A 21,617-nucleotide genomic window follows, 5' to 3' on the forward strand; every position below is an offset into this window, starting at 1 on the left:
TTGCAAACTCATGGTGGATTCTAACATGAGACTACTGTGGCAGAGATTACTGCTATCATGGATTACTGACCGACACATTACAATCTAACTGCCCACTTGTAGCCACTCACCTGCTTTTGTGAAGGCAGGATATGGATGGATTCCCATCCCCCCACCTCCACAAAAGTACACTGGTGATCAGAACTTCTTTCCTCAACACTTTTCATTTTTTCTGCCTAAGCCTTTCCGCTTCCATGAGAGAATTCCAGGACTTGCAAGTGGGCACTTAGGCCAGCTCTCTTCTGAGAAGACTGCATGTTGGAAAATTTTTTGTTTTCATTATTACTTCAAGAAAGGAAGATAGGAGGAGTAGAAATTGATGAATGTGTTTGTCATAAAGTAAAAAATGGCTGACTTTCGCTGAACACGGAGTGTTTGTTGTAAACTTGCTGTGTACTGTGTACTGGGGCATAGTGCTTGCTGCCCACAAATGAGGGGAACAATGCTTTGCTGCAAATTCTGCAGAAAAAGACTCTGAAGAGGAGATAGCAATCAAATTTTACTATTTATAAAGAGCTGCTTTAGCATTCAGCAAAGTCAATTTTTTAATTGATTTTCCTTATCAGTCTGATCATGAATCAATTATTGCTGTATGTGGTTCTGGATCTGAACTCTTTTTTTTTAAATTTATTTTATTATTTGAAAGGCGGAATTGCTGAAAGAAAGAGACCGGAAGAGACACACACACGCACTGAGACAGAGGGAGAGAGAGAGAGAGAGAGAGAGAGAGAGAGAGATCTTGCATCCATTGATTCACTTCCCAAATGGCTGCAATGGTAAGGGCTGGGCTATGCTGAAACCAGGAACCCATGTAGGCAGGCACAGAGGACTTGCATTATCCTCCATTGCTTTTCCAGGCACATTACCAGAAAGCTGAATCAGAAGCAGAGACTCCAACCAGCACCCATGTGAATGCTGCTGTTGCAGGTGGTAGCTTAAACTGCTGTATCACAATACTGGTCCCTGAAATCTGTTCTGATCCATGGGTCCATTCATTTATCCTTGTGCTAATGCCTTGCCACTTTCAAAACTAAAGGTTGTTAATACACCTTGATGTATTAAGACAGGACAAAAAATCAGAGTAGGTTAAATTATGCTCTGGTAGCAACACCCCCACAAAATTATTAGTGGTTTAGCACTAAAAGATTTATTTTAAATTCATATTTTATGTTCCTTATGGGTATTAGGTCATCATTCTTGGTTATTACCCTGAATCTAAGCTCACTGAGCAGGTATTATGTAGAAAATTGCCATTCACAAATGGTAAAGGAAAGAGAATGTATGAAGTCATATATTGTACCTTAGAATTTCCACCCACATGTGTATAATCTGTTGAAACATGAATTTTATTTGCTTCACAAGTAGGACTTTTCTGCTTTTCTGTAAAATTCTTGAGATCCTCTGAAGAAGTTGTTCTCATTGAACAGAATTTAGGTCTAAAAATCTTATCTAATACTGTTTTTTTTGTGTGTCAAAGATATACAGTATTAACTAATTATAAGGGGCGAGGAAGTGTAGTCTTGCCTTGAAAGAGTAAAACCGAGGGGCAATCACATTGAAAATGGTTGACTATTGCTGATCTTTTGTCTTCCAATCAGTGTGTGAACACATTTGTACATTAAACAAACCGTAGGGATGCACTTATACCCAGATATTTCTGTTGTGAAATTTTGGTTGAGATTGTATCATCTTTGTAGATAAATTTGGAGAGAATGAATATCTTTACCATTGAGTTTTCCAAAACACAAACATGGCATATTTATCTAATTACTTAGTTCTATCTTGATAAAATAGAAAAACTTAGAGAGAATAAATATCTTTACTATTGAGTTACCCAAAACACAAACATGACATATTTATCTAATTATTTAGGTCTAACTTAATGCATTTTAATAAAACTTATACAATTTCTTTGTGAATTAACTTCATACTTCTTTTGCAATACTTATGCCAACTGTTTATATTATTTGATACTAATGCAATGGCATATTTAGTTACATTTCCTAATTTGTATAGAAATGCCTCCAAATTATATTAACTTCTTTTCTGTATCAAGTTTCCTAACCTCTGCTTTAATCATGCTATTTTATCGATTATTTGAATTTTCCACTTAAGCAATCATTTACAAAAAAGATTTGTCTTCCTTTCTACATTCCCTGCCACCCCACCCTTTCCACGGCTCAAACACAATACTCCGGTGCAGTGGTGGCTCAACTACAATACTACGGTGCTATGGGGGCTCACCTGCCCGTTATCTTCAGGGGATCAAATCCCAAGATCCACAGTTAACTGTGGCGAGCACCATGGATGGTACTGAGTGTGGACAGTACTGAGCCATTTTCGTAACTGGTATTATCTATTTATTCTGAAAATGGTGGGATAGTATTGAAATTTATCTTTTTAAAATATTATCATTTATAAAAGGGATACTTCTCTGGGAATACTGGACATTGTGTAAGAAAAATAGTAGAAATTGTTTCTACAGTCAATGGATCAATGTTTTTGTAAGTCACTGTAAATATTTATCCTTTTAGGCTTCAGTTTCAGCAAACTGTGAATAAGCCTCAAGTTAATGGAAATGTGTAATACCTATAAAATGTAAATGAAAAATAATGATATTATTTACTTTCTGATAGATCCTATTACTCATCTTTAGCAAGATAATTGGATTAAACAGATAACAATATGTACTTAATACTTTTTCCCAAGTGAGAATATGCCATCCCTATTAAATCTGAAAATGTCATCTCATTAAAAACTTTTGCAATTACAAAGATGTGTAAATCAGAAAGCCACATATTTCCACACAATTAATTAAGATTTTACTACAATTGTGTGTTTCCTTTACTTCTTCATTCAAAACAAAAATCACAAAGCTGGAGTCACTGTATTTAATTTTATGCTTATAAGTGAACATGCAAGAAACCAGAGATCTTTCAAATATTTATTGGTTGTTTATTTTCAAATTAGAAACACAAATTTCAAGAGGTGGTTTAAACAAATGTCTCCACTGTGATCCCTAGCATATACTGATTCTTTCTGGCATTAAAGAGCATTCCTCATCCTAGAAATAGAGAATTTGAAAGTATCAAGAAAGACAACAATAGGAAGAATGATGAAGGGTTGTGCTTTGCAGATGAATCAGACGGAGCTGTTCTGTGAAGAGAGGTCTCCAAGGGCTGCTGAGTCAGGATTACTCGCTGGCAGGAGTGAGAGTGCCTTCTTCCTTGCTCTTTCTGGCTAGTTTCTGGGTAGCATTTCTTCCAGGTCAGCCACGACGTAGGAGACGACCGCCCAGACAGCAGCAGCAACATTCATTTGCTTTGGATCCATGACAGTCATGGTGTCTCCGTGAGAATGATGGAAGGAGAAATACTTGTGTAAGTCATCTTGCAGACTAGCTCCTGCAGAGAAAAGATCACTTAGTGTGGTGTTTTGAGACACACTGACGAATAATTGCACAGACAGACCTGCTCCTCTTATCTGCTCACTTTTGCCTGTCCTGCGATATTCCTTACAATGGTAAAATGATTACTGTTCCATGAACTCTTGGACATGACATCATTATGATGACTAGAATAGGAGCGGGAGGTTGCAGAAATTCTCGGAAAGCTTTCAGTTTGCTGACAAAGAGCTGAGAAAATGTGCCTAATGCCATGTTGGAAGTGGATGAGAAGTTCAGAGCTTTTGGGGGCAGAAAGCACACATGCTAAAAATGGCATAGTGGGGAGGCAAAAGGAGCCTACATTTAGAAACTATTGCATGCCGTTAATAAAACTCTGCACTGCCTACTTCTGGATTTATGCTGCATCAGAAAAAGTAAACCCTGTGTGACTGAAATGTGTCCACATATTCAGAATCTTCTGTGTTATCTGCAAGAGTGCAAAAGGTGTATGTCCCTGGATACAAAAGTTCAGTACTCCTTTATTCAAGTTTTGCTTTTCATATCACTGACTTCTCACAGTCATGGAATCCCCAACCACCTCCAAGGGCATCAGCAGGATTCTCTACCCCATTTAAAAGCTTTTTCTCACTTCTCACTTGTTTGAGCTGCCAATCACAGCCTCAGGGAAACTTTACTGTCTCTTAATCCTTCTTGAACTTCTACTAGGCACATGTTGTAGATTCCAGTTGCATTACCCTAGCCTCCAGCTAATCAGTCCGGCTGACTGCTTCATTATTAAATGCACTACATACGCATAAGATTATAGAGGATATAAATTTTTGTTAAGAGTAATAGAAAAAGTGCACATATGTCCAGAATTTGTGTAAGAAAGATACTCCAGGGCTCTGTGGCATGGCCTAGCAGCTAAGGTCCTCTCCTTGAATGCGCCAGGATCCCATATGGGTGCCGGTTCTAATCCCGGCAGCTCCACTTCTCATCCAGCTCCCTGCTGGTGGCCTGGGAAAACAGTCAAGGACGGCCCAAAGCCTTGGGACCCTGCACCCATGTGGGAGACCTGGAAGAGGCTCCTGGCTCCTGGCTTCGGATCGGTGCAGCACTGGCCGTTGTGGCTCACTTGGGGAGTGAATCATCGGATGGAAGATCTTCCTCTCTATCTCTCCTCCTCTCTGCACATCTGATGTTGTAATAAAAATAAATAAATCTTTTTTAAAAAAGAAAGATATTTCCAGTAACCATGAAGGGTAATTTCTGATTTTCTTCTCCCTGTTGTATACCCTTTCATCCTTCCCAAGGAGCTGTACATCTTTTTCTTTTAGTTTTACAAAATAAATCTATGCACAGCTATTCACTGACAACATGTGAACCAAGTACTGCAGATAAGTATTTGCAACTTGTTTTTTCCACTCAAATATATGCAGTATTTATGTTATATTGTCATGTACGGCTCTAGTATTGCCATTTTTATTGCTGCATTTTATCTGATTGTCATCATTTCTACACTTCTCTGATAGGAGGCATTCAGGCTATTTCTGGGTTTCTTGATGACATGCTGCTATCAATCCTGTCTGGAGTCCAAACGCAGAGGTAGAAACGTCAGATTTTAGAGTGGGGGGGGTGTTTATCTTTAGTACAGAATTTAAAGGTTTGTTTTCCAGTTTCAGTGTATGAACATTTCCCTTCTTCTTTTTTTGTCTTTTTAAAACTTCTAATTAAAAAAATTATTTGCCATGATACAGTTTTGTAGGTATGGGGATTCTCCCCCTCGCCTCCCCGTCTCCTTTCTTATTCCGTCTGGAAGGGCTCCACCCTTCTCCTTGGGCGTTGGGGAGCTCCAATTGCCATCAGGGTATCTGTTCGCTCATGTATGGTGCTGCTCTCTCTGCTGCTTCCCCCTGTCCTTCCGTGTCCCTGTGGCCCTCTGCAGGGCCCGTCCTCTCATCTTTCCCAGGCTTCTCCTCGGTTAATCCTTCTGTGTCTGCTTTAATGTGTCCTCACCCTGTTCTGACCTCTGGTTCTCTTCTCCCTCTCAAAATAACCTTTGCTAAACTGGTGAGTGTGAAATGTTATCTCATTTTGATTTTTAAGATTAATGGGACTGAATATGTGTTCACATATGAAATTTTTGTTATTTGCAATTCTCTTTTGTAAAATGCTTTTTCATGCCCTTTTCTGTTTTTTTTCTTCAGTTAGTTAGCTTGTTTCTTATTGATTTGCAGTTCTTTATATATTTTCCAAGTTAATATGTTGGTAGTAAGCTTGTACTTACATATGTGTGTGTGTGTATATATATATGTATATATAACTCACCACTTCGTGGCTTGCATTTTTGCTGTATGTGGTATGTGTTTTGTTGAATACATGTTTTTACTCCCAATGTAGTCAACTTCTGCTTTTCCTTTATGATTTATACTTTTTCTTTTTAAAGAAGATTAGAATTTTTTTTATTTGGAATGTAGAATTACAGAGAGAGAGGAAAGAGAAGGGAGGAGAGAGATCTTTGATCCATTAGCTCACTTCAGAAGTGGCTGTACAGCTGGAGCTGGGCCAGTCTGAAACCAGGGGATTCCTCTGGGTCTCCCAGAGGAAGGGTGCAGGGGCCCAAACCCTTGGGCCATCCCTTCATTGCTTTTCCAGTCACAATGGTGGAGAGCTGGATCAGAAGTAGAGCAGCTGGAATTGAACCTGTGTTCATATGGGATGAGCTAGCTCTACCACAGTGCCAGCCGATTTTATTTTTTATGTCTTGTTTATGAAGAGTCTTTCTCACTGTATCATTCTATTACCATAAGAATTGTTTCATGTTCTATTTTAAAAATGTTAACATCTTGCTTTCCGTTTCAACCCATCTAAAATGGGAATTGATTTTTTGAATAGGAAGTGAGATACGTTTCCATTTTATTTTTCAGCTGTCCTAAAATATTTGTCAACTACTACACGCTCTTTCCCCACTCCTTTGCATAATCAATTCTGCCATATGTTCAGTCTCTGTGTACGTGACTGTTTTGGTGGGCTGACTCTGCTCCAGGCCTATCTGTCTGTCCCTATGGCAACACCAAACTAACATAGTTTCTATTGCTTTCTAATTCTTGGCATCTGGAAACACAGATTCCTTCACCTTCTCATCCTTCTCCTCCAGGAATGTTTTTGATTATCCTAACCATTGGGTTTTTTCAGACAAATAACCAAGATGGAGATTGAATCAGAAATAAAGCCCCTCCCAGAAAAGAAAGTCTCAGGACCAGGCAGCTTCACTGCTGAATTTTACCACATTTTGCAAGAACTAATTTCAATGCTTCTCAAAGTATTCAAAGCAGTTGAAAGGAGGTAATCTTTCCAAACTCCTTCTAAGAAGGTAGTAAAACTTTAATTCCAAAGGCAGTAACAGATAAAACAAAGAAAGAGAACCATACATTATTATCCCTGATGAAAACAGACGTAAAAATCCTCAAAAAAAAAAAAAAAACACTAGCTAATTAAATCCATGGGACTGGTGCAGTAGCTTATTGGCTAAAGTCCTTGTCTTGCATGCACTGGGATCCCATATGGGTGCGGTTCTAATCCTGGTTACTCCCTTCCAGCTCCCTGCTTGTGGCCTGGGAAAGCAGTCAAGGACAGTCCAAAGCCTTGGGACTCTGCACCTGTGTGGGAGACCCAGAAGAAGCTCCTGGCTCCTGGCTTCGGATCGGTCCAGCCCTGGCAGTTGCAGCCACTTGGGGAGTGAACCAGTGGATGGAAGATCTTCCTCTCTGTCTCTCCTTCTCTCTGTAAATCTGACATTCCAATAAAAAGAAATAAATCTTTTTAAAAAATCCAATCACAGATCAGAAAGATCATTCATCTGGGCCAAGTGGTATTTTTTCTGGTATGCAGGGATGGTTCAACACATGAAGTTCAATAAATATGATACATTACATTAACAAACTGAAGAATACAAACCATATGATTATCTCAGTAGACATCAAGAAAGCATTTGACAAAATATAAGATCTTTCATGATAAAAATCTTAGGTGAATTGGGTATGGAAGGATAATTTCTCAGCATCATCAAGGCAATTTATGAAAACTTTATAACCTGCAGTGTATTGAGTATGGAAAAGCTGGAAGCATTCTCACTAGATCCTCAACCAGACAAGGATGGTAACTTTCAGTATTACTAGTCAGTATAGTTCTGGGTGTTTTAGCCAGAGTCACTGGGGAAGAAAAAGAAATCAAAGGCATATGAATTAGAAATGAGAAAGCCAAATTATTACTGTTGGAGGTGACATAATTCTATCTTTGGGAGAACTCATAGGAGAATTTGGCTAAATGGCAGGATATAAAATCAACACACAAACATCAAAAGACTTTGCATATTCACACAATGCCCTGGCTCAGAAAACTTGCGAATTCCATTCACAATATTCTAAATATCTTGGAATAAATTTAACCAAGGATGTGAAAGATATTTACAATATAAATTTTTATCATTAAATAAATAGAAGACAGAAAAAAATGGAAAAATCTTCCCTGTTCATAGTTTGGAAGAATTAATATCATCAAAACATCCACACTATTCAAGGAAATTTATGGATTCAATGCATTCCCAATCAACATACCAACAACATTCTTCTCAGACCTACAAAAGATGATGTTAAAATTCATATGGAAGCAAAAGAAACTCCAAATAGCTAAAACAATATTTAAAAAACAGAAATAAAGCAAAGGCATTATAATATTAATCTTCAAGACCCATTACAAGACAGTTATAATCAAGACATATTGGTACCTGCACAAAAATATACATGCAGATCAATAGAATAATATAGAAACTCCCCACATTAATCCACCCATCTATACAACTAACATTTGACAAATGACCCTAAATCAATCCTTGGCGAAATAACAATCTCTTCAGGAAATGGTGCTGAGAAAATTGTATATACATTTGCAGAAGTATGAAATAAAATCCCTACCTTACAATTTTCAACTTTAAATTTATGACCTGATATCATCAAAGTATTTGATTAAACCTTTAGGGAAGCATTGCAAGACCTAATCATAGTTAAAGACTTATCAGAAAAGACCTCAGAAACACAAGCAATAAAGGTAAACAGAAAATTGGATTATATCAAGCTAAGAAGCTAGTGCACCGCAAATGGAGCATCAACAAAGTGAACAGACAAAGAATGGAAGAGTATATTTGCAAATTATGGAACTAACATAAAATTAATATCCAGGATGTACAAAGAGCTGAGGAAACTCAACAACAACCAAAGGAATGCTTCAGAGTTAAGACATGGGTCAAGGACAAGATCAGACAATTTTTAAACGATGAAATACAACTGACCAACAGAGACACCCAAAATGCTCAGCATTGCTGGCCACCAGGGAAATGCAAACAAAAACCAAAATGTTTCCTTTTTAGCCTAACCCCAATTATGATTGCTATCTACAAAAATTTTAAAAAACCCCACTTATTAGAATATGGGAGTAAAATTACCCTAATTCAGTGTTTAGAATGTAAGCCAGTACATTCATTATGGAAGATTTTACAGAGAGTCTTCAGAGATATAAAAAGAGATCTACCACATGACCAACCTTAACATTCTTGCGAACTTATCCAAACAAATAAGATCAGTATATGAGAGAGTTATTTGTATCTCCGTGTTTATTACAGGTAAAATCACAGTATCTAAAATATAAAATCAGCCCAGATGTCCACCAACTGATGAAAGAATAAAGAAATGAATTAAGAACTGTTATACGCACACATATACATATATACATACATACACACACATCCTATAGAATACTACTCATCTCTAAAGAAGGATGAAGACCCTTCGACAGCAATGTGAATGTGACTGGAATCCATTATGCTGAGTGTAATAAGCCACTCATAAAGACAAATACCATATGTTTTCTCTGATATGCAGTACTAATATTTAGTACAAAACTATGTACATGAATGAAATTGTTGCTTTGGAATATGGGTTGTAATTTTTAGTCCATGTTTATGCTCCAGTAAAGCTAGAATTTTCTTATTCAATATTTTGATTAGTGCAGATTTAGCACGAGAACATAAAATACATTAAAATTAAGACTTCGAAAACTGATAGAGAAGAGAGGGAGGGACAGATTTGAGGGAAAGCAGGAATGTGTGGCCACTTTGAACTGGGCTTACAGAATCTACGACAGTCTATTGTTTTTATACTAACAATTTTTTAAAAGGACAATTGTGTGTTTACATGTTTCTGTTTGTCTTCTGTAGTGTTCTTATATTTTCACACTTCAGTTCTTGAACACCTTTTAATTTTCTTTCCTTGGTAGATTATACTTTGTGATCCTTTCATAAATGACAGAAGTTTTTTAAATTTGTCTTTTCTGTTTGTAACTTTATTATCAAGCCATCTATCTGATTTATAAAATACTCTTCCTTTCTACATTCTTGAATAATATGTGTTAATTTTATGTCTTTTATTTATTGGTTATTTTGTAGATTTTCTTTTTCAAAATTGCCCAAGTCTGATGCTTTCTTTATGATAGCAATTTTGAGCAATTATTTATTTTTTCTAGGATAGGTGATTATTCAGTTTTCAGTTTTTGAATTAATGTTGGAATTATATTTTGTCAAGTATTTGTAATTTTTGCCTGATTAGTAAAAATAGTCTACATGAAGCTCTGAATGATATCCTGCTTTTATTTCTGCTGATGTCTCCACTCTGTGGTGATGTCTTCCTGCTCCTTCCTGATGTCATTTTCTTCTTTGTCTTTTCAGTCAGGCCAGAACTTTGTCACTTTCACAATCACTTGGAGGAAAAATAACATGACAGCTTGGGAATTTTGAATACTCTCTATTATTGATATATTTTTTGCATCACTGGTTTGTTCTTAGATTTTGATTTTCGTTCTTCCTTGGGTTTATTTATATTTCCTTTTCTAACTTCTTCAGTTGAATGCTCAGTTTATTAATTTGTATTAATTTTTGTCTCTAGTATAGGCAGTAAGATCTGAATCTTTCCCCTAATATTGCTACACATGCATCCCACAAGCTTAAAATAATTATCAGCAACCATTGCATATATCTATGAGCTACAAGTGACATTAAAATATGTGTATACAGTGTGTCATCATTAAAGATAAATACTGGATGTTCTCCCTTACATGCAGGAGGTAAAGCAAACTTCTTCTGAACATAAAATGTTGATTACTAGGGAAAGAAATAAGTTGGAGGAACGAAAACCATTCGGATTAAAAACTTAGGCTGCAGCTCCTGCTGGTGTATGTGAGGCCAAGTGTGTAGTAGGCTGGGGTGGCTGGGCCGCAGCATTCATGTTTATGTAAGTCACGGGGCTGAAGACAGAACTGGCCTAGCAATTGCAACTACCAGTGTGTGTGTAAGGAGATGGGGGTGATGGACTGAGCCAGACCCCATTCTAGCAAACACACTCAAGAGTCAAATCTGGGATTACTTCAGATGACATTTCTTTGGGTATTCACCCCAACTGGACCGCTGGTCTCAGAACTCCAACCATGGGGAGAATTGCAGGATCTGTGGACTGATTGTAGAGTGCATGTATCAGAACTGGGCTTCCTCAGTGGCTAAGATAGAGCAGTGGGTGGCATGCCCAGATGCACAGGAGGATATGGTAGTCCACTGGGGATTGCAGAGGATACCTGGTACCACAGCAGAGGAAGGAGGGCAGAGCAAATTGGTCAACTACTCCAGCCAGATGTTGACAGCAAATAACTGGTGAATGGAGGCTCCAAGGTGGACTGTCAGCCAGTGACCTTGGAAGGATTTCCTCATCCTTGGATCAGTGAGCTTGACCGCATTTTAGAACCATCAAAACCACTCAGGCAGACCCCTCAGAGCGTGCTCCACATCAGGGACCCTGGGATGATGTTGGATGGTTGTTCCTCATCCCTGGGTACTGAGGCGTTTGGCAGGCTGAGTGTGGCATTTCCCCTTGTTAAACGCCTTCCCACAGATACGGGAGGAAGAAAGGAAAAATTTGGAAAAAATGCTCTCACTCCTTTCCCTTATCCTCGACCCTTTCTACCCTGATCAATTATGTAAACATCATTAAAAAATACCCATTATCCAAGCTCCCTGCGTTCCCTAGCCCTGCAACATACTGGAAGCCTGTATTTATCACCATTTGGTGCACGGTTGTGATTTTTTTTTTAAGAGGAAGAAAAAAATGAAAATTTTTTTTCTTGATCTTCAGTGAAGTCTGGATTTCTTCTTATTAATATTCTATATAACTATGGTGTTACTCAATCAGTACAAGTTATTCAAGTCAACAAAACATAGACAAAGCTCAACTATCAACACTGACAATTGATGTCTTCCATGTCTATTGGCAAATATCCCAAACAGTGTACATTAAGCTGACAATGTCTATTAAAACCTTTAACTGTGTTTGGGGGCCCTTATCCCAGCAGTAATATTCTTTATACAGTAGTAAAACCTGTTTTTCATTAGTCTATTGCTCAAAATGTTGAGTTTTTCACATAGAACATTTCAGTGGGTCAGCTAGAGCTGAGATCTACAACTGTTGTGAATGTTCAATCCAATTCAAGTAGACAAGTATTGTGGCCCTACAACATTAGGCAATGGCTAAAGCAGACATAAAGGTGAAAAAGACAGTCTCTGCTCCCTGTATGCCATGGAAGATAAAATGGAATTGCACTGGAGTTGAGAGGCCCCAGTTAAACAGCTCACAGGCACATCCACAAACTGACATTTGAGCTGAGCTAAACAACTGAACTTTTAAGTTGAACTTTTGAACTGAGCCGTCAGTACATACCCACCTGGGTGCATGCTGACCTTGTGAACTGGCTGAACTGCAATTTCTGGAATGAAATTCACTAGACTTTGTAGCTGTTTGTGAGGTCAGCCCTCTCCGCCCCACCCCTGCCCCCTTGCTCCTTGAAACTACACCCAATCCCTCTCTTGCAAACTTCTGGTACACTAATGACAATTCTTGATAAATATCAAGTGTAATTAACAAATTCTTTGTAACTTAAGCTGTAAAAGCAGCCATTATCATATGATACCCCAGAATGTATTTTCAAAGCGGCTTACATTTTGTGTCTCAAGGATTGCAATCCCAGTAAATCAAACACAAATAATTCTTCTTTGTTCTCAGTTGATGCGCATCAGCAGCAGACCAAATGTGAATATAAGCAGAAATAACAGTCAAATACACTATGAGAGTTACAAGCAAAGGGTGAAAACGCTAGAGTGCATTTTACTGCACAATCATACTGACCCCAAGCCAGATTCCTTGCTATCTGATTACTAAATATTTTCTCATTATAAACTTCACAATCCTTCATTATAATTGCTTATTTTTCTTATTTTTTGCAATCCCATATAAGCTCCCTGAAGGCAGAGCCTTTGTTTTGCTACTCACTCTGTCACCCGTGTTTGTAAAGTAGCATCAAATAAGAAACTCCATTTTCTGACTGTAAGAGTGAAACAGCAAATCTTTTTTTTTTAAAAAGATTTTATTTTTTATTACAAAGTCAGATATACAGAGAGGAGGAGAGACAGAGAGGAAGATCTTCCGTCAGATGATTCACTCCCCAAGTGAGCACAACGGCCGGTGCTGCACCAATCCGAAGCCAGGAGCCAGGAGCCAGGAGCCTCTTCCAGGTCTCCCACGTGGATGCAGTGTCCCAATGCATTGGGCCGTCCTCGACTGTTTTCCCAGGCCACAAGCAGGGAGCTGGATGGGAAGTGGAGCTACCGGGATTAGAACCGGCGCCCATATGGGATCCCGGCGCGTTCAAGGCGAGGACTTTAGCCACTAGGCCACGCCGCTGGGCCCGAAACAGCAAATCTTATGAGCAAAATTGGATCATCTATATATTCCTAAAGGCAGAGTTACAGAGAGAGAAGGAAACACACAGAGTGAAGGAGAGAGAGAGAGAGATTTCACTTGCTGATGCATTCCCCAAATGACTGCACCAGCTAGGGCTGGAAGGTCTGGAGCCAGGAGCCAGGAGCCAGGAGCCAGGAGCCAGGAGCCAGGAACCAGGAGCTTCTTCTTGGTCTCCCATGTGGGTGCAGGGTCAGAAGGATTTTGGCTATCTTCTGCTGCTCTCCCAGGACATAAGCAAGAGATGGAATGCAAGTGGAGGAGTTGTGACTTGAACCAATGCCCACATGGAATGCTGATACCCCAAGTGGAGGCTTAGGTTACTTGCCCCAGTGTGCTGGCCCACTGCACTAGTCCTAATAAAACTCAGAGAGAGGCGTTAAGGCTGGAGAAAGCGAGAACTCACACAATTACTGGAACCCAGGGAGAACAACTATTGTTGCACTTCGAGCAGTAGGAGAGAGGCTGTTGTTGTCTGCATTAAAGGGCAAGTACTCATATCATTTTGGCTCCTCTCCATAATTTACTGGGTCTCCTCTTGGTCAAATTCTGTCACGAACAAGAGAACATGGATGACTCAGTAAGTACATTACTGAGTTTGCCTCCAGTGGGACAGTGCAGAGTAAAGAAAGTTTAGGAATGATGCAGAGTGGTTTTAAAAAAAAAAGAATATTCAGCACAAGCACTTACAATGTCAACTAACCCACATGGGGCACAGATATTCAGGTGAGTAGTATATATGAAAATTCCACTTGGCTGGATGTGGGGGTCAAGTTAGCCTAATGATTGACACTTAAAACTGACAACTGACGATTCAAAGTTCTGAATGTGAGGCTGAACATTAGCTGAAGGTAGTTCATCACGGAGGGCCACTGGGCAAGAAGGTGGGGTGACTAGAGTTATACCTCATGGGGGATGCTCTAGAAAACTGGGGCAGAGGAATTGGGTGAACAGCCACACCAGTGAGGAGATAGCTGGGGGAAGAAGTGTTATCTTAGAGAGAGGTGACAAGCATCAAGACGAGATGACATCTTAAGTTTCTGAAATTCTCAGGAAGCTGTGCAGGTGGAGACAACCACAAGTACAAGTAGAAAGGCCAGAAGTTCACTTTAAATTCAAGAGCTTTTGTTTTAGGCCACAAGCCCACGATTCACCCAGGAGAGACAAATCTGAGTGTTTACTTCGCTGGCAGCTGGCTGCATTCTAACAGAAAATATGATATTTCAAGATTAGTTTAATTTGGTGGGGAGCACAAGCTCTTTGAACTTCAGAGAGCTTCAGATGCCTGTTAAATTAATGCAGAAATAAAGGACAGAGTCAACAAGTTCCAAGAATGGAAGTCACAGAAGGCAGATGATGGGTGCACTGGAATTGTCGGGTAAGGAAGCTGTGAAGTACATTTAATTCCAGTAAACAAAATAGGGCCTATTGAGGCTGCTCTCCTCTCTTTTGAAGCTTCTGGAGGACAATGTTCTGTGGTCAACAGAAAAGGGCCTAAGGTCCATTTTGATCAAACTGAAGCAAGAAGTACTTGTGTACGCCTCAGTCAGGCTTCCTAAATTCCCTTTATGTCTCAGACTGAAGGAATTCCACCAGCCAGATGGGGTGGATGTTCGGCTGTCCTCCCTTGCAACCAGCAACTTAAAGAAGGTATTTACTCAGTTCCTCTAAGCTCCCATGAACACTCAACAAAACTTCTCCAGAAACTCTGATGTCACCAGTGAGAACGATGACAACCACAGGAGTGTGAGGGTGGGTCTGGTGACTTCCTTTGAGCGTCGGCTCTGCAATCCCAAGGAGACATTTTTGTCAGTGAGAGTTACTGATCAGTTAGTGATCTGGCACTGAGGGAGGTCCTGCCTCTGGATTTCTCAGCATGCCTGACGTGGTAGGGCAATGGTGCAGAAAATGTTAACTATTCCTAGAAATACATTGATGGGACCTTTGGACAGCTCATGAGCTCCGAACAGGCAACTGAATGGGGAACCTATGTGCTTTGAGAGCTGGTGAAAGAGGAGCCTGCTTAGAGCCTGCTCAGCCTTAGGAACAGACTACAGTGTTACTGGGGCAGTTTCCTGCTGGGAAATTATTTCCAAGGGTGGTTTGTATTTCTGGATGGGGATGCTTCTTTTTCAGAATGTTGGCCAAGGAGAAGCAGGAGCTATGCAAGCAGAAATAGCTAAGACAATATGGAGTTTGGAGACAGACTGGCCTGAGTTAAAAACGAAACTCCTCTATTGAATTACTGGATAATTGTGAAAGAATCATGTCAGGCAGTTCAACTTTAGTTTTCTCAGTAGTGAAATGTGGCCAATGACACTGCCTTGCAAGATCTTGTGAGGAGGAGTAGATATTCAATCAATTATTGTAGCGATCATATATCCATCAGGATGGCCCAATGATCGATTAAACACAAATTGGAGGACTTAAAACTGTAAGTTTAATAAACTCGAAGCCCCTATTTTTATTCTTCAAGATGAAAGAGTTGGATCATGGCATCTGTTTCATATGACTCCACCTTGACCGTACTTTGGATTTTTTCACCCCCCTCCTCCTCTTTCAGCCTCTTCTTCCTTATTTTCATCAGGCTTTTTTTTTTTTTTTTGGTTGGGGAGGGGGAGTAAACACTCATCGTACAGAAAACGTTTTCCAGCTGGGTGCTGAGTGAAGCCGATACAGTGAATACAGTAACAAGTACCCAAGCTGCCCTGTACTGTTCACAGTGTATTTCAGTTTTCATAGGGAGATGTCACTGCACAAGACATTGGAACAGAACTGAATACCTGCTAATTCTTGACGGGACCGGCAGGGAAGGACACAGAGATTCTCCTAGCCCTTCCCTTACTGCATATTGATCTTCACCCACATGTAATCAGTGGGTTTTCATGTGTACAAGTTAAGCAATTTGTGTTACGAGAAGTTTGTGAAAGACATTTGAAAGCTTTGAAAGTTTAAATTCAGCTCTGTAATTTTGGTGCGTACATTAGCTGTTGCTGTGGTGTTGAATGAAGGGTGCACTCACAGGCAAGCAGCTGTGGAAAATCCATTTCTCCTTCATAAACAGATCGTCAACAGTCTGGGGTAGGCAATTTAATTGCAATGGAATGTATTACAGACATTCCCCTGATCATAATAATTATGGGGCTAGAGAAGAATGTTATAGTCTCAAACTACTCCTTGTAAGAAAATGTAGTCTCCCTAGAATCCATAAAATGCTAAAAATACATTTTAAATTTAATTAAAATGATTATTTCTTTCAGCAACATTATCAAATGAAAAAAATAAACCTGCCTTATTACCAAAACGATTAGAAACTCAATTCATGAAATTAATTCCAGACATCTAATCTCCCTTTTCAAGGGGGCAGTTTAATCCTTACTAAATCTTGTTGAAAATTAGAATCAGCAGCAGCTAATTAATAGCTTTCTAACCCATAGTGCCTCGATGGAGAATGCAACTCACAAGAGGGGAGGAAAAGGGAAGAAGACACAGGATGGCAAAGAAAAGATTTCCGTTTAAATCTCCATGTAAAGTATTCTAACTTAGTTTAAAACTCGTAACTCATCCAAGAATCTTCAATCTTTTCATTTTTTTGTTAAACATTTTAAGGTGTGATACTAATCCCATGGACTTTTGATCCATTTGTAAAGCTTTGACTGGCTGCCAGGATAATGTTCACCACACATGTCAATGAAAACACGCAGTACTAGAACTTTGATAAGGAGTGTTTTTTGCACAGTATTGAAGCACATTCTGGCTGGATCAAGGCTAGTCAATCAGTGCTTCATGAAGACAGCGCTGTAGGTTCTCCCATATGGAGGAGTAGCAGGAAAAACAGTACTTGTTGGGTGTATCTTGTGGATGGAGGGCTTTGGGGAGAGTATTTTATTTAATTCCCCTGGTAATCCCATGGGGAGTGATTATTACACGGCATTCACAAATGGAAAAGATGAAGCACCCAGGCTAAAGTCAGAGTGGGGGGTGGCAGAGGCAGGATTCCAATTAGGTGTCTCTGGCCTGAAACCTGTCATTTGTACATTTTCTCTTTGCCCTATCCCAGGAAATGTTCCCCCGGCCAATGGGACACTGCATGACTCACTCTACTTGTGGGTCCCCACTCCCTTTTCTCCCTCATAATGAGGAGGTGGGAATTTGGGTAGGAGGTATCCTGGGACCATTTCAGGAGATGAAAAGCAGGCCCCAAGGCTGCTGCTCTGACTGGCCAACCCTCCTGGCCCTCCAACTGCTGTCCCTGAAAGCCCGCCCTTCGTTGTCATTACTGATCACCTCCCTTACCCTGCTGCTGTTTTCTTCTTTCCCTTGGTACTTCCTACTGCTCCAAACAACGCTGTTAGGCTGCGTGGCTATTTGTCGCCCAGAATCTAAGCCCTGTAACAGCGGGAGCTTTATCATTGTCACTCCGTTTCTCTATGCCTGGTGCAAAGCAGATGCTCTGTATCTGTGTATCTGCTATACACAGTAAATCACTTAGCGTGTGCAGAATGAATAATTAAACATTTAATAGGACAAAAGCAGATTATCATTATTTGTCTCTTTCCTTTGCTATAGACACTTTCGGAAAGTTAAGTCCTATTTTCTGGAGGTTCTATGCTCAGCTTCTGTCTTGGAAATAAGTGGATGCTCCTTAACAAAATCCTGTATTTACTATAAACCGAGGTCCAGCACTCGGTGCAGCGCTACTCGATGTGCTTAGATTTTTGCCGTTATTTCTCCACGAGGCACAAAGGCAGGCAGCAACATCTTTATCATCAGGTGCCAAGTCCTTTAAAGATTATTTAGGAGTTTATTCTGTGGTCTCACTGCTTACTATTGAAGAACAATCCTAGATGTAATGAAGTCATATTTTTGTTAATTTATGGATTTCCAGAAGGGAGAAAAATGATTTTTGTCTTATAGGACAGATAATCCCAAAGGTTACAGTTAAGACATTTTCCAGTTGCTTCTCTAGCCCCCAAAGTATTCTATCCTAATGTTTTGATTGCACTGCTTAAACATAGTTTATCAAATGTCATTTCAATTGGTTTTAACATCTTATTGATTTCTTCATTATTTACAGAATTGAATAAAATCTACAATATATGTTCAATTTCTATTCGCATGAAAGTCAGGATTTTACCTTTTAGAAAATTTTACTCTACTACTGCCCCATCCACAAGCCTTAAAAGGATAATGGCATTTTTATGTTTCTTTGCAAAAATTAAGTGACTTGCAGTCATCACCTATAATTTTATCTCCCTCAGCCCCTGATTCCCACTTCCCATTGAGTGGAAAGCAAAAACAATGGAATTAGATAGGTGGGACAAGTTACATGTGCGTGGTGTTTTGAACCCATTTTCGTGAACATAGACAATTTGGAAAGGTTGGCTGGTAAGCACACTGCAGGCTTGCTTGGGTGACAGGGAGCTGAAGCCTGCAACTTATCAGCCATTTTTAAATGTTTAGGGCGTTGGAGGCCAGAGAAGTCACAAGGGCACACATACACATATCTGACCAGTGATTTTCTCTTCATTTATCCAAGATGATGATTTATAAAAATCCAAAACTCATATATATGCATTCAGTTGCATAATTTATTGAAAATAAAAGAGGTTCTGGTTTTTGTCAGAGGAAGCCTTGACTTATCAATAATTTACAGTCCTTGAAAAGATAATGACTGTGGACAAGGGGAGGGATTATTTTATATGCTTAAGAAAACTTTTGATAAAACTACACAGACTACGTGTAAAAATAATGAACTACTATGGGAATGAAGCGAGTGTTTTGCTATTAATCATATCTGAATATATCTATGACAAAGATCAGAAGCAGCCTGTATTTCTCTACCTGAAGGTCCACTGGACTACTGATATTTTTTTTGGATTTGGAACCAGTCTTGAGAACCTGTCAATAGCCCTCCAAGTTAATCTCCCATGAAGTAGGGCAGGCTAACATTGTCCTTTTAAAGGACTTTAACATAAATTCACAGTGGCTAAATTGCACTGGGAGAAATGAAATTATTTTGGAGATGCATTAGTAATTTTCAGGATGATATCAGAGGGCTGCTAAGTTCTCCACAAAATATCTTTTGGGGGCACATTTTCATTTATGCATACATTTCATTACTGTGGCAAGAGTCACAAGAAGCTATACCGTACAATATGGACAAATATATAGTAGAATGTTTCACTGTTTAGAAATACGATCTGAAAAGATGTTTTTTTTCAATAATCAGAAAAGTTCAATTAAAACAATGGATGCTTAAATCCTAGTGGATAATACACTTCCTGTTCAGAAAAATCAGAAGTGTCATGTGAATTGATGGGTGTGTGTGGGGGAAGCTCTACTGAAGAAAACTGATCTGTATAGCAGTGTCTCCAGATTACTTCCTGTTTTCTGTATTTGCTTATTGTCAGATAGTGTGGGTTTACCTAAAACAAGTATATCTATGCTTCTTCTGTAAGGTAGTTGATTCCAAATACATAACTCAAGCTATTTGGCTATTTCCTACAAAATACTAGATAACCCCCAAATCAACAAGGAGGACAAAAACAATGGTGCAAAAATCCTTGCTTCAAACCCTAATTCTTGAGAAATGGAAATGGAAAAGTTCGAGGTTGGCAGTGGGAGTACATCAGGGAATGTTACCTGAGTTATTCTAATATGCTTTTGGCTTTCATTTTAATCATGTAAATAAACCCTTCCTTTCTTGGTCTTTTGGCACCTTCCAAATTGGTAGAAAAATCCAACTCCTGTAATTAACTAACTTATAATGGGATGTAGGATTTTTTTGTAATATCCAATCTTTTAAAAATCATTAAGCCATGAGGGAATAGATGACCTCAACATGAAAAGCTTTGTGAATTCCAGAACAAAGAAAAACAACTGTGTAAGAAGGAGCTTTGGAAATGAATATGTGTTTAATGCAAATGCATTTCACTTAAAGTAGAAGGTTGGTTCAAGGAGCATCCATTAAATGCCAATGCCCATGAAAAGCTCCCAGCCTACAGTAGTCCATTTATAGGTTCCACAAAGAAGAGATGCAAATTTAGTGTTTAAATGTAGCTCCATTCTCAAAGCTATTTACGGTTGACCCTCATTAATGTAATTTTTTAGGACAATCCTGGTAATGAAGAAACAGTGATTATTCTCAGTAGCCACCCAAATTATAATTATAGTACATTTGATTAAATGCTTCTGTGGCGAGATAAACTGCAATTTACACATTTCTGTGTGTTCTTTTTTTATAAAAGAGGAAGGCTGATGGTAAAAGATGATAATGGCTACTTTGTGGGGTAACATGCCATTAGCTGCTGTGTCACTCAGCTTCAAACTGCGGAATGCTAGGGTAAGGTAAATGGGGCTTGAGATTCGCTGCTGCAGACCCTGAAAAAGTTTCTAGTGCATAACTTATAAACAATGATTCTAGGAGTTCTGCTGGTTTTTCTTGTAAGTCATTTTCCCCTAAAGTCTTTGACTGCAAAGATGGCCTCATTAGCAAGGACATGGGATATGAAGCATGACTTATTTTCTGTTTAATTTCATGCAGCTGAGAAATAATCTTCAAGTTGTGGGAAACTGGTTCAATGTGTATTCCTTTAAGGCAAGGCAGCCATCAACAGATTTCTTCACACATGATTTGCACATAACGATGATGAGGGGATCATATCAGTTCAAACTGACATCTGTTGAATTACCATTTAGAGCCAGGCATCTTCCTGGACCCTGGAGACAGGACGATAGACATCATTTACTGCCAAGCACCTGCTCTCACACAGCTTCCAATCTAATGGTATGCACCTCTGAAGAAGTGAGCTTGGCCAGGAAATAAAAGGGAAAATATAAAAAGGTTTGAGACTGTACAGATGGAATTAAGGTAGAAGAAGAAGAAAAAACACTCATTTTCCCTCATTTTAACGGAGTAGAAGTGTTCAGGGGTGTAGTAGTGGACAGCCTGAGCTTTTTCTCCATGGACATGGTGTACATCCTGGGAAAGGGCACTCCTGATCATCTCTGGAGAAAATGACACATGATTTAATGATAAAAACAAGTAAGAAAATCAGAACCTCCACTATAACAGGAATTTGCTAAACACTATGAGCCATGGCCTGTACTAAACACTCACATGTGTATTCAATCCTCATAGTGGCTTCATAATTATTGTTACCCTCATGTTACAGACGGATGCATGGCAGAATGTAGACATTTTGCCTTGTGCTGAATTCAAGCACCTTTCTCATGTGGATGAAAGCTATAGGGGTGGGAGGTCCTGGCTTCTGAGCAGGCAGAGAAGGCAGTTCCAAGAG

At 39.2% G+C, this 21,617-nt stretch overlaps 1 protein-coding gene across 1 annotated transcript in view; it reads right to left on the reverse strand.

Annotated features, from left to right (window-relative positions):
• Window positions 1-2,969: 2,969 nt before the first annotated feature.
• Window positions 2,970-21,617, reverse strand: part of CPQ (carboxypeptidase Q) — a 353,449-nt gene continuing 334,801 nt past the window's right edge. Inside the window, exon 7 of the mRNA XM_004580618.3 lies at window positions 2,970-3,443. Coding sequence (XP_004580675.2) covers window positions 3,280-3,443 — 164 coding nt within the window. The 3' untranslated portion in view covers window positions 2,970-3,279. The remainder of the gene's footprint in view (window positions 3,444-21,617) is intronic.

This window comes from Ochotona princeps, chromosome 9 (assembly GCF_030435755.1).
Source record: "Ochotona princeps isolate mOchPri1 chromosome 9, mOchPri1.hap1, whole genome shotgun sequence".
Lineage (NCBI taxonomy): Eukaryota > Metazoa > Chordata > Mammalia > Lagomorpha > Ochotonidae > Ochotona > Ochotona princeps.